This window comes from Rattus norvegicus, chromosome 7, assembly GCF_021556685.1.
Source record: "Rattus norvegicus strain SHRSP/BbbUtx chromosome 7, alternate assembly SHRSP_T2T, whole genome shotgun sequence".
NCBI classification, from domain to species: Eukaryota; Metazoa; Chordata; class Mammalia; order Rodentia; family Muridae; genus Rattus; species Rattus norvegicus.
In genome coordinates, this window is record NC_141540.1 from 129,481,675 (window position 1) to 129,492,663 (window position 10,989).

A 10,989-nucleotide genomic window follows, 5' to 3' on the forward strand; every position below is an offset into this window, starting at 1 on the left:
CCGCCTCATTCTCGCGGGACGCTGACCCGGGGCTTTCTCATTGGTGGCTTCTCGTGGCGAGCCTCAATTGGTCCACATCAGGCAGGGGGGATTCCTCCGACCAATAGAAACGCGCAGTGTGAAAGGTGGGCGGGGCCTCGGCGTTGCAGTCAAGTAGCCCGGGGAACGGCCGGCGCGCGGGCCGGTGGGCGGAGGCTCAGACTCCGCCGCAGTTCTCGGTGGGTCGCCGGGCTGCCCTCCCGCCATGCACCTGCTGCTTGCAGCCGGGTTCGGGCTGCTACTGCTGCTGCTGCCGCCACCCGCGGCCTCCAAGAAGCCGACACAGTGCCAGAGGTGCCGGACGCTGGTGGACAAGTTCAACCAGGTGGGCGGGCGGTGGGTCCGGGGCAGCGGCTCTGGGCAGGGGCTGGCGGGGTTCACAGTGGACCATCGAGCTGGTGCCACCTCTTCTGCAGGGGATGGCCAACACGGCCAGGAAGAATTTCGGAGGCGGCAACACGGCGTGGGAAGAGAAGACTCTGTCGAAGTATGAATTCAGGTGAGTGTCCCAAGAACTGCAAGGATTTGCTGCCATGGCCTGTGAATCGGTCGTCGGCCGTCAGACTTTGAGGGTCAGTGCAGACCACCGGCACATGGAAGTCTTAGATGGTGGACATCTGTCATTGGTCATCCCTGCCTCTGGCCACTCAACTGGCCTCCACACTCCTACAGCCACTTCTGCATGCACTGGAAGGCTTTTTCACACGCACACACACGCACACACGACTTTTGGAAACTCAAACTGGAGCCCCTAGCCCTCCTAGAGACTTCTGGTTTCCCTGACTAATGGAATAAGCTCTCCTCGTGCGGAGGTGCTTCCCATTACTGGGTCGACTGCACACCCCAGGTTAGCCTCCCCTTAATGACTAACCCTGCTCATGGTTGTGGAGACTCCCCTCTTCACTAAAGTAGTCTCTAGGTGGGACATGTGTAAAGTGAGCGGACTGGTGCTTTAGGGTGCTGGTGCTTTGGGGTGCTGGTGCTTCGGGGTGCTGACAGATTGTGTTTCAGTGAGATCCGGCTTCTGGAGATCATGGAGGGTCTGTGTGACAGCAGTGACTTTGAGTGCAACCAACTCTTGGAGCAGCAGGAAGAGCAGCTCGAGGCCTGGTGGCAGTCCCTGTGAGTACCCAGAACCCCATCTTCTGATCTCTAGTTTTGTGGTCTCTTCCCAGTACAGAAGCAGGAGATGTCCTACATCCCTGTCCCAATTTACCAAGGCACTGCCACCCTCTCCTTTGAGTCGGAGGCTTGCAAAGAGGACCTGTGTTTTCCTTGCTTGCCCTATCCTGTAGCTCTGAAGGCATGTACAGTGTGCCTCCTAGCCCACATCACCCCAGGTAGTTGCTTCAGCCTGGAGGTAAGAAGTGAAAATTGCAGCGATAAGCCTCGCTTCGGTGCATCATTGAGTACTGTTTTGAAACCCACCGGTATGTTTATAAACGCCCGAAGTATATATTTTAGGGTTTGAAGCTATCCAAGGCTTTGAGCATCCCTAGGGGCGTTCTTGGGTATGCTCCACCACTGAGCCACGCGTGTCCCAGCCCAACATCTCATGGGATTTAACGACCATTTCTAAATCCTCAGGAAGAAGGATTACCCCAACTTATTTGAGTGGTTCTGTGTACGCACACTGAAAGCATGCTGTCTTCCAGGCACCTACGGGCCAGACTGTAAAGGTATACGTCATTTTTTTTTTCCTCCTTGGGAAATCCCAAGCCTGCATCTTTCCTGTTACTCTTCTCTGACTCCCTTGTGTTTAAAAGCACAGAGGGAACTGGAACTGCATGATCTTTCTATGTGGGGACCCTGCCTCTTTCCTCAGATGGGTAGCTGTCCAACCCTGCTCTGGCCCTGTGACCCTGGACCATAGGCTCCCGCATCACTGCTAACTCCTGACTTTAGGAAGTTCTCCTCATGAGTCTTTAGGGTAGGGATCACAGTCTCAGGAGCCCATCTGTACTGACAGGAGTTGGGGGTGGCAAGCTTGCTTACCTAGTCCTGGCCCTTCTCTGAGGGGAGCCTTGAGACTCGAGCCAGTCCTGTTGATCATCAGTCAGGCTGGGTCCGGTGACAGAAGTTTCAGTTTCAGGCATACACATGGGCTGAGCTGGCTCTGCTTGCTCCTCCCTGGCTGTATGCTGAACACAACATTGGATTTCTCTCAGGCACATAATTCATTGTCCCATAGCTGGCTCCACACAGGTAATACAGTGTTGATCCTGCGGGTTCCGGGTAGCCAGTGTCTGGCTCTGGCCCTTCAGCGTTCAGGCCCCTGTTCCCTCAGCAGGCATGGTGCCAGGTTTAGATTGTAAGGGATCCCAGTGACTGTTAGGCTGTGAGGTACATGTGAGAAGAAACATGACCAACCCCTGGGGCATAATCCAAGCAAAGGTTTTGTATCCTCCAAGAATGCCAGGGTGGGTCCGAGAGGCCTTGTAGTGGCAACGGCTACTGCAGCGGCGATGGCAGCAGGCAGGGCGACGGGTCCTGCCAGTGTCACGCGGGCTACAAGGGACCACTGTGTATTGACTGCATGGATGGCTACTTCAGTTTGCAGAGGAACGAGACCCACAGCATCTGCTTGGGTAAGCACCAGCGCCCAGAGTCTGACCAGCTTGGTTGATGGTGAGGCTATGGGGAAGCAGTCCTCTGTTAAAGCTGCACAGCCGAGAACAGGCATCTCTTGGCCCCCCAGCCCCGTATGCAGTGCAGGAGGCCTGGCGGTGCGGCCTTTTTGGAGTATCCATAAACTACTCCGGAAGGAAAAGCTACTTGTTTCTTAAAGCCTTTCTGGGAATGGCATGGCAGTTCAGTGTCTGTGTGACAGGTTCTCATGCCTGTACCAAATGCCCTTGGTTTTTTGACCTAAGTAATGGCCGTATTCCATATGATCACCTAAAATGTTCTGGCTAACTCCCAGGCGAGGGTGGACAGGTCTTTCAGTTTCCTGCCAGGTGGTTTTTGAGAGGGAGGCAAGATATAGAGGCTGAGATGTGTCTGCAGTCGATCAAACAACTTCTCAGAGGGAATAAGGACTTCCTGGGCTGACAAGACATGGCTACACAAGGGAACCAGGACCCTTGGAGGCTACTGTTAAGCATGGGCCCACCCGCTCCCTTGTTCTCACCAGGGTTGTCAAGGTTACCTGGGTAGCTTCTGCCTGAGACTGAGGTCAGTCAGCTCTGTCTGTCCAGTCCCTCAGCAGAGCACTGGACTCGCCAGCAGCCTAGGCTGCTGTGGTTGGCTGCCTGCCCAGGGCAGCATCCGTGTTTGAGCTCACTTGACGTTTTATGGCTCTGTGAAGGAGATAGTCAGCAGTCCTCATCATTGACCAGAGGGATGCTGCATGTGGCGACATCTTGCTCAGAGTTAATGGTTGCTTGTTGTCTAGGTTTCACTGTTTTTTTGTTATTTTCCTGCCGATCTTAAATCCTCATTCCTAAAGGAAGCTTTCCTCAGTGTGGGAGACAATGGGACCCTGCTCCCAGAAGGCCGCCTAACACAGCCTTTCCTTTCCAGCCTGTGATGAGTCTTGCAAGACATGCTCAGGTCCAAGCAACAAAGACTGTGTCCAGTGTGAAGTGGGCTGGGCACGAGTGGAAGACGCCTGCGTGGGTGAGGAGCATACGGTGGGGTGGGCAGGGGTGAGGGGCTCCTTACAGAGGTGATCCCCAGGGAGGTCCAACTCCCGTCTGTGGCTTCCATCTCTGCCCCACTTGGGGCTGTGAGAGCCACTCTTAGGGCCTGCATGTGGGTTCTGAGAAGGACGCAGACCTGGATTAAACCAGTGTCCCCACAACTGGGCGCACCACGTCACCAGGAATGTGGCCTAGCTGTTGCTGAGCCCTTGCCCCTTCCTGTTGCAAACCCTGTACTGAGACGTTAGGGGAGCTGCTGCTGCCTTGCTCTTTGGAGCCTCGGGTGCCCCTTAGCCTCTTCCTCTGTTAGTTCCAGTTTTGCTTTCACCCCTCTGCAGCTGCTTGGCCTTAGGCAAATTCAGAGCTCAGCCTCAAGCTGGTCTGGAGCCTTGAGGGGGTTAGTGAAGGAAGAGATGGTTTGAGCTCGTGTGGAAGCACAGGGGCTTACGTTAAGGTCATGCAGGTGGTGCCTCCGCTCTGCCACCTCGGGCTCTGCTCACACACAGCCTCATTTCCTTCCAGATGTAGATGAGTGTGCGGCAGAGACACCTCCCTGCAGTGAGGCACAGTACTGTGAGAATGTCAACGGATCGTACATCTGTGAAGGTGACCAGAGCGCTGGGACCTGTCATCTCCATAGGCTTCTCTCTGCCTTCACCCTGTGTGGCCTGGATGACCTTTGTATGGTTTCTGAACTCAAAGTGGCCACATCAGTGGTCGACATGCAGAAAGCCAGCACATCTCCACGCATCATCCTGTCCCTGCACCTCACGGTAGCCTCGGCGTGCTCCGCTGCCTCCAGCTCCCTCGCTCAGTCACAGCAGGCCTTTCCCCCGTAGGGAAGACTCTGCACACTCTTAGACAGGATCTCTCGGTGTGGTCCTGGGGCTCACTGTGTAGACCCTGCTGGTCAGAGATTTCCTGCCTCTGCTTCCTGAGCGCTGGGATTAGAGGGGTGCCCACCACACCCAGCTTGTTCACACTCTGCTGTCCAAATTTGCCAGTCAAGGTCATAAGTATTTTAGGGTCTTAGGCGATTCATAGGGCGGCAGGGAAGAGGCTGCCACCCCCTGTCTGCAGTTGTACCAGGTAGTGCAAGCAGGCTGCCGTGTCCACTGTGACACTGGGCCTGCAGAGCCCGCAGACTACGCTTGGCTGTTCTTACTTGGCTGGGGAAGCAGACTGTCACTGGGCTTCGGGTGGCTTTGTTCTTAAGTTCCCCCATGTCACTAGGGTCTGTTTTGTGGTGTGCTACTCTTGCCTTACTGAAGTGGAAGTGGTCTGACGTCTTCCTCCATGTTTCTAGAATGTGATTCTACCTGTGTGGGCTGTACAGGAAAAGGCCCAGCCAATTGTAAAGAATGCATCGCTGGCTACACCAAGCAGAGTGGACAGTGTGCAGGTCAGTGAGCTGTCTGCTAGACAAGGTGAACTTTCTAGAAGGAACACCTCACCTGCCCAAGGGGCCTTTGTGAATGGGAACCCCTCAGCCTCTGACACACGCTGGCCATGGGTTCTGTCCCTGCATAGACAATGTTGTGGTTCCAGTTGGAGCCACACTTGCCTGAGCCCCTATATCACACCAGCTTCCAGGGGTCTTGGCTGTCACCTCCACTATCTTGGGCACTGCCAAGGGCATTGGGCTTCCTATCTCCATGCTGAGATGTCTCTGCTCTGCCAGTTGAGGCCTGGCCACCAAGGCCCAGGAAGCTCTCCTCTGAGCACCATACTGATCCTCACTTCCTCCTCTGATGGGCAGTCATGATCCCATTGCTCTCACTGATAAGCGAATTGTGAATGAGCCTCTTGCATAATATGAGGTGTATGTGTGCGCTTGCAATCACTTACTGACATGAAGAATTTTCATTTCAGACATAGATGAATGCTCACTAGAAGAAAAAGCCTGTAAGAGAAGAAACGAAAACTGCTACAATGTTCCAGGGAGCTTTGTGTGCGTGTGTCCGGATGGCTTTGAGGAGACAGAAGACGCTTGTGTGCAGACAGCACAAAGCGGTGAGTAGCAGAAGACAGGGAGGGGTGGCCTGCTCTGCTCAGGGTTGGGGCTAACCAGACACTTGAAAACTGCCAAGAAATTAACACAGAGTTGCCCTGGTGACAGCTCAGAGGACAGGTGAAAGTTTGTGCAGTGCCCACCCAGGGTCGTGGAGGGGGAGGAGGTAGCAGCAGCAGTGTGAGAGAGGCCATACAGAGGAGGATTTGGTTAGTGGCTTCAGATAGGGTCTGAAGGTGGTTGTGGAGAACGGACAAGCCAAGTGTTGCAGCCCCTCTCAGAGGGAAGAGCGAAGTGAACAGCCTTGTAGAGGATTCCTAAAAGTGGTGTGGGGTTCTGGAACCCCAGCCCAAGGTCAGGGTCTGTGGCTGGCTCTGAGGCTGTAAAATAGGGTCGTCTGTTCAGTCCTTCCAGAACCTTTCTAGTCCTCGTGTGACATTCGTGTGTCCAAGCCTTCTTCCCTTTTCATAAAGATGCCACCAGTCATCCTAGACTAGGGCCCACTTGATTACTAATTGTCTGTAACAGCCCTATCTCTAAGGCAAGCCACATTCATAAGTGCCAGCCAGAAGGTGGTCAGCCCCTCTCCTTGAGAGACAGCTCAGATTGACAGACTCTAGGGATTATAGAAAGTGGAAACAGGCAGCTCAGAGTGGCTAAGAGTGAAAAGGATTTGCTAGAAGCCCAGCCTGAACAAACAGCTGTGTGTCCACGCCTGGGAATACTCTGGTCACCTGACTGTGCTGCGGTCAGTGAGATGCCAAGGATAAGAGGACCTTTGCAGCCAGAGGACATGATCGCCTGCCCTCTACCTCACCTCACTGCTCAGCCTTTGTGAAACTCTGAAGTGTCAGCCTAAGCACCCCAGTGGGTGTTGGGGCTCACCCTGAGCTGTCCTTAGAAAGTTGCTAGGTCAGGAGGAAGGCAGGGTGCTGTCCCCAGGGTGTGAGCCAACCACTGGGTATTGCGATAGCAGCACTCATCCACCAGCTGCCCTCCCATCCAAGCCCATCCTTGAGGTACTTTAGCACTGATACTCACTCGGTGACCTGCATGTCTTCTGACAGAAGTCACAGAGGAAAACCCCACACAGCCACTCTCCCATGAGGATTTGTGATAGACATCTGGATTCAGAAGCCAGACTCACCCTTTAAGTTATTGAGAGGATATATAGAAAATGTGGCCCATGGACATCAACCCCATTTCTCCAGGAAGACCTCAGAGGGAGAAGCTGCCTACTCTGAAAAAGCTGATACTCACTTGGCCCTTTAAAAAGCTGCATTTCTTGGTGGTTCATAAGCAGATTTGTATATTTTGATACTGTTCTTTATAATAAAATTGATCATTGAAGGTCACCAGGAACAGAACGTGTTGGTTTGTTTCATTGAGAATGTTGACCTTCAACACTAGTCAGTTTGCACCTGTCCTGCCAGAGCTAGAAGACAGATGGAGTCATGTCTTCACATAAGGACTCAGGAAGAGATAGAGGGAACCCATGTCTTCCTATGAGGACTCAGAAGGAGATAGAGGGGACCCCATGTCTTCCCATGAGGACTCAGGAGATAGATGGGACTCCGTGTCTTCCCATGAAGCTCAGAAGGAGATAGATTCTGTGTCTTCCTGTGAGGACTGAAAAGGAGATAGAGGGGACCCCATGTCTTCCCATGAGGACTCAGAAGGAGATAGATGGACCCCATGTCTTCTCATGAGAACTCAGAAGGAGATAGAGGGGACCCATATCTTCCCATGAGGACTCAGAAGGAGATAGAAGGGACCCATATCTTCCCATGAGGACTCGGGATAGATGGACCCAGGTCTTCCCATGAGGACTCAGGGGATGGATGGACCCAGGTCTTCCCATGAGGACTCAGAAGGAGATAGAGGGGACCCATGTCTTCCCATGAGGACTCAGAAGGAGATAGAAGGGACCCATATCTTCCCATGAGGACTCGGGATAGATGGACCCAGGTCTTCCCATGAGGACTCAGAAGGAGATAGTAGGGACCCCATGTCTTCCCATGAGGACTCAGAAGGAGATAGAGGGGACCCTATGTCTTCCCATGAGGACTCAGAAGGATAACCCATGTCTTCCCATCAGGACTCAGAAAGAGATAGATAGACCCATATCTTCCCATCAGTACTCAGAAGGAGATAGAGGGGACCCCATATCTTCCCATGAGAACTCAGGGGATAGATGGACCCAGGTCTTCCCATGAGGACTCAGAAGGAGATAGATGGATTCTGTGTCTTCCGATGAAGACTCAGAAGGAGATAGAGGGACCCCATGTCTTCCTGTGAGGACTCAGAAGGAGATAGAGGGACCCCATGTCTTCCCGTGAGGACTCAGAAGAAGATAGAGGGGACCCATGCCTTCCCTGGAGGACTCAGAAGGAGATAGATGGACCCATGTCTTCCCATGAGGACTCAGAAGGAGATAGAGGGACCCCATGTCTTCCTGTGAGGACTCAGAAGGAGATAGAGGGACCCCATGTCTTCCCGTGAGGACTCAGAAGAAGATAGAGGGGACCCATGCCTTCCCTGGAGGACTCAGAAGGAGATAGATGGACCCATGTCTTCCCATGAGGACTCAGAAGGAAATAGATGGACCCATGTCTTCCCATGAGGACTCAGAAGGAGATAGATGGACCCATGTCTTCCCATGAGGACTCAGAAGGAGATAGAGGGGACCCCATGTCTTCCCATGAGGACTCAGAAGGAGGTAGATGGACTCGTGTCTTCCCATGAGGACTCAGAATCTATTGACCTTGGTAAGCAACTGGCAAGTTTTCCCTGAGCATGTGTCCAGTGTGGTAGAGGACAATGGCGGGCTGGTATTGGTATTCCGGCCTACCCAGTGGTCTCTCTGCCTTGGGAAAGCAACCTGGGCATGAAGAAAATGGAAAAAAAAAAAAAATCAGGACACGGATTGAGTAGCTCTGGCCTTGCCAACACTCGGTGCCCCTTCACTGTAGCTCTCCAGGGATCTGGGTCCTCATGGTCCGTGGGATATCCATGGGATGCCCCTTGGTCTGCCCTTGGCATTCTTCCTGCTGTGCTGTCCTAAGCTGTGACCTGCATGTGTCCCTGTAGCCCTGTGTGTACATGTGAAGGCACTGGACACGTTACGCCCTTTCCCCTGTACCTTACAGATAACTGATGCCCTCTGTGGCCAGCTCCCACCTGGTACCTAAAATGGAGTCTGGCAGGCTGATGCTTCAGCTTGGCTTCTGCTCAGTTCCACCTGCGTGGCTCTGAAGGCTAGATGTTCTTATCCAACTGGGCTAGGGAGTTCATGTCAGGACACTGACCTCGTTGACAAGCCAACAGCAGACCTGTGTGTGCAGGCTGGGATCCCTGCCGCTTTCTCAGGGTTCGTACCACAGGCAGCTCGCAGGTGACTGAAGGTAGAGTCCACAGCCAGCCATCCTCTGAGAGATGAGTGATCCCTCACGGCACTGTCTCCACGAGGCCATTGGCGAGGAACATATCCTCGTGAAAGGTGGGTCGCCTGGGCAGCCCTCTTCTCCTGAACGGTGCTGCAGGGATCAAGGGCCTGGGTGTAGGTAGGTGGCTGCTGTTTGGACACTGGCCACTGTGGGGCCCTGTGAGTACTGTGGCCTTCGACGAGGTATTTCTGCTATTGGGCCGTGCTCTTGTAACCCAGAACCTGGCACCTCTTCTCATCCCCGGATGACTGCTACCTTTTCCTCTTTAAATAAATGTTTCTTGGTGGAGGGACCTGGGGACATACACAGCAGACAGGGTCCACTGGGAGATGTGGACAGGCTCCAGGAGGACCTCATGTGGCAGGCAAATACAACAGGCAGGGTCCCTGAGCACAGTGGCCAGGAGTTCACAAGCTAAAGATCAGGAACATAGACCTCAGGGTTTGAATGTAGGCATCTGTGCCAGCACTCAGACTTCTGGGTTGGGGCAGGGGACCTAAGCAACTTACCTACCCAGGTTCCTTCTGCTCCTCAGCCCCAGTAGACCCCATGAGAGGGTAGAGTTGCCCTCTTAGGTTTGGACGACCTGCAGAACTGCACCAGTTCTGTCTGGATGCATGGCCAGCAGGTGGCACTGTTGACCTGTGCCGGTCAAGCCAACTTTAACACTCCAGGGTACAAAGTCCCTGTCTCCTTGTTGGCTGTTATGTCTGGGTTGGGCCAGTCCTTCACTCCAGGGACCCTGGCCCAGAGCTGAGGCCTGGACTAAGCCAGGAACCTGGCGAGCCCATGGTCTTCCCTCCCACCTGTGTTTGTGAGAGAGTATCTTCAAAACTGCGTAAGAGATGGGAAGAAAGAAACTCTTGGCTTTACATTTGACCTGTGGCCAGACCTGTGGCCTGAAGTCTTGTGTCCCCTCACCTAATCTTGGTACTACTGCTCATAGCTAATCCTCCCTCAGAGCACTTGCCACGCCTAGCCTTCTTTGTGGGCCTTAGCTGTCGAACAGTCTCCAGGGCATCATCAACCTGGTGCCTATGCTGACTTTCTGGCCCAATCGCTTCTTTGCCACCCTGTTAAATGAACACACACACACACACACACACACACACACACACACACACGTACGTTTGTAGGATCAAAAGGACCTCACCCTTGATTTCTAGATTCAGCAAGGACTTTTGGGTCTTAGCATAAACCCAGGTCTGGAGCCCTGCCAGGTACAACCTTCTCTGGCCTTTAGCAGGCATAATGGAAAGTTATTGAATCGGCTAGTAGCTCTTTCCAAAACTGACTTTGTTGGAAAGTATAGCTCAGCATGGCCTTCTGGAAACACTGGCTGATAAGCTATCCTTCAAGGCAGTGGTTATCAGCAGCCACTCTGGCCCCAGTGGTGGGGTACAATGTCTGGACATGGCTGTGTCACAGCTAAGGGACAATGTGACTATGCAGAATGGGTAGGTCCAGGGGTGTTGCTCTACACTCCTAGGTATACAGTACCTAGTGTATATGCATGCACATGTGTAGGAACATGTACACACACACACACACACACAACACCAACACCACTACCACGCAATGGCTAGCTCCAGGCAGAGGAGAAATGCTGACAGGAGCATCTGGCTGGCAGCCTGAATGTCAGCCAAGATCTCTGCAGAGAAGAGAGCCACACTGGGTAAATGGGAATAAATCTTCCATTGTGGCACAGCACAGCCAGTCTCTTGGAGCACTGTCCTGGGTGTACCCCTGGTCACTGAGGCAGCCTTGCTGTCCGGTGAATGTACAGCTTCTGTCTAAACTGTCACAGTCTTCCATTCATGTGACAGCTCAGAGACTGACAGGGTTGCCGATG

General features: G+C 53.4%; 1 protein-coding gene across 2 annotated transcripts; it reads left to right on the plus strand.

Annotated features, from left to right (window-relative positions):
- Window positions 1–178: 178 nt before the first annotated feature.
- Window positions 179–7,053, plus strand: Creld2 (CRELD disulfide isomerase 2). Of its 2 annotated transcripts, NM_001037208.1 has the most exon segments (10): window positions 198–364; window positions 456–538; window positions 1,051–1,161; window positions 1,627–1,718; window positions 2,451–2,627; window positions 3,562–3,657; window positions 4,203–4,286; window positions 4,987–5,082; window positions 5,553–5,693; window positions 6,759–7,053. In NM_001037208.1, coding segments are annotated over 10 exon segments (1,050 nt in total). In that variant the 5' UTR covers window positions 198–244; the 3' UTR covers window positions 6,809–7,053.
- Window positions 7,054–10,989: the final 3,936 nt, after the last annotated feature.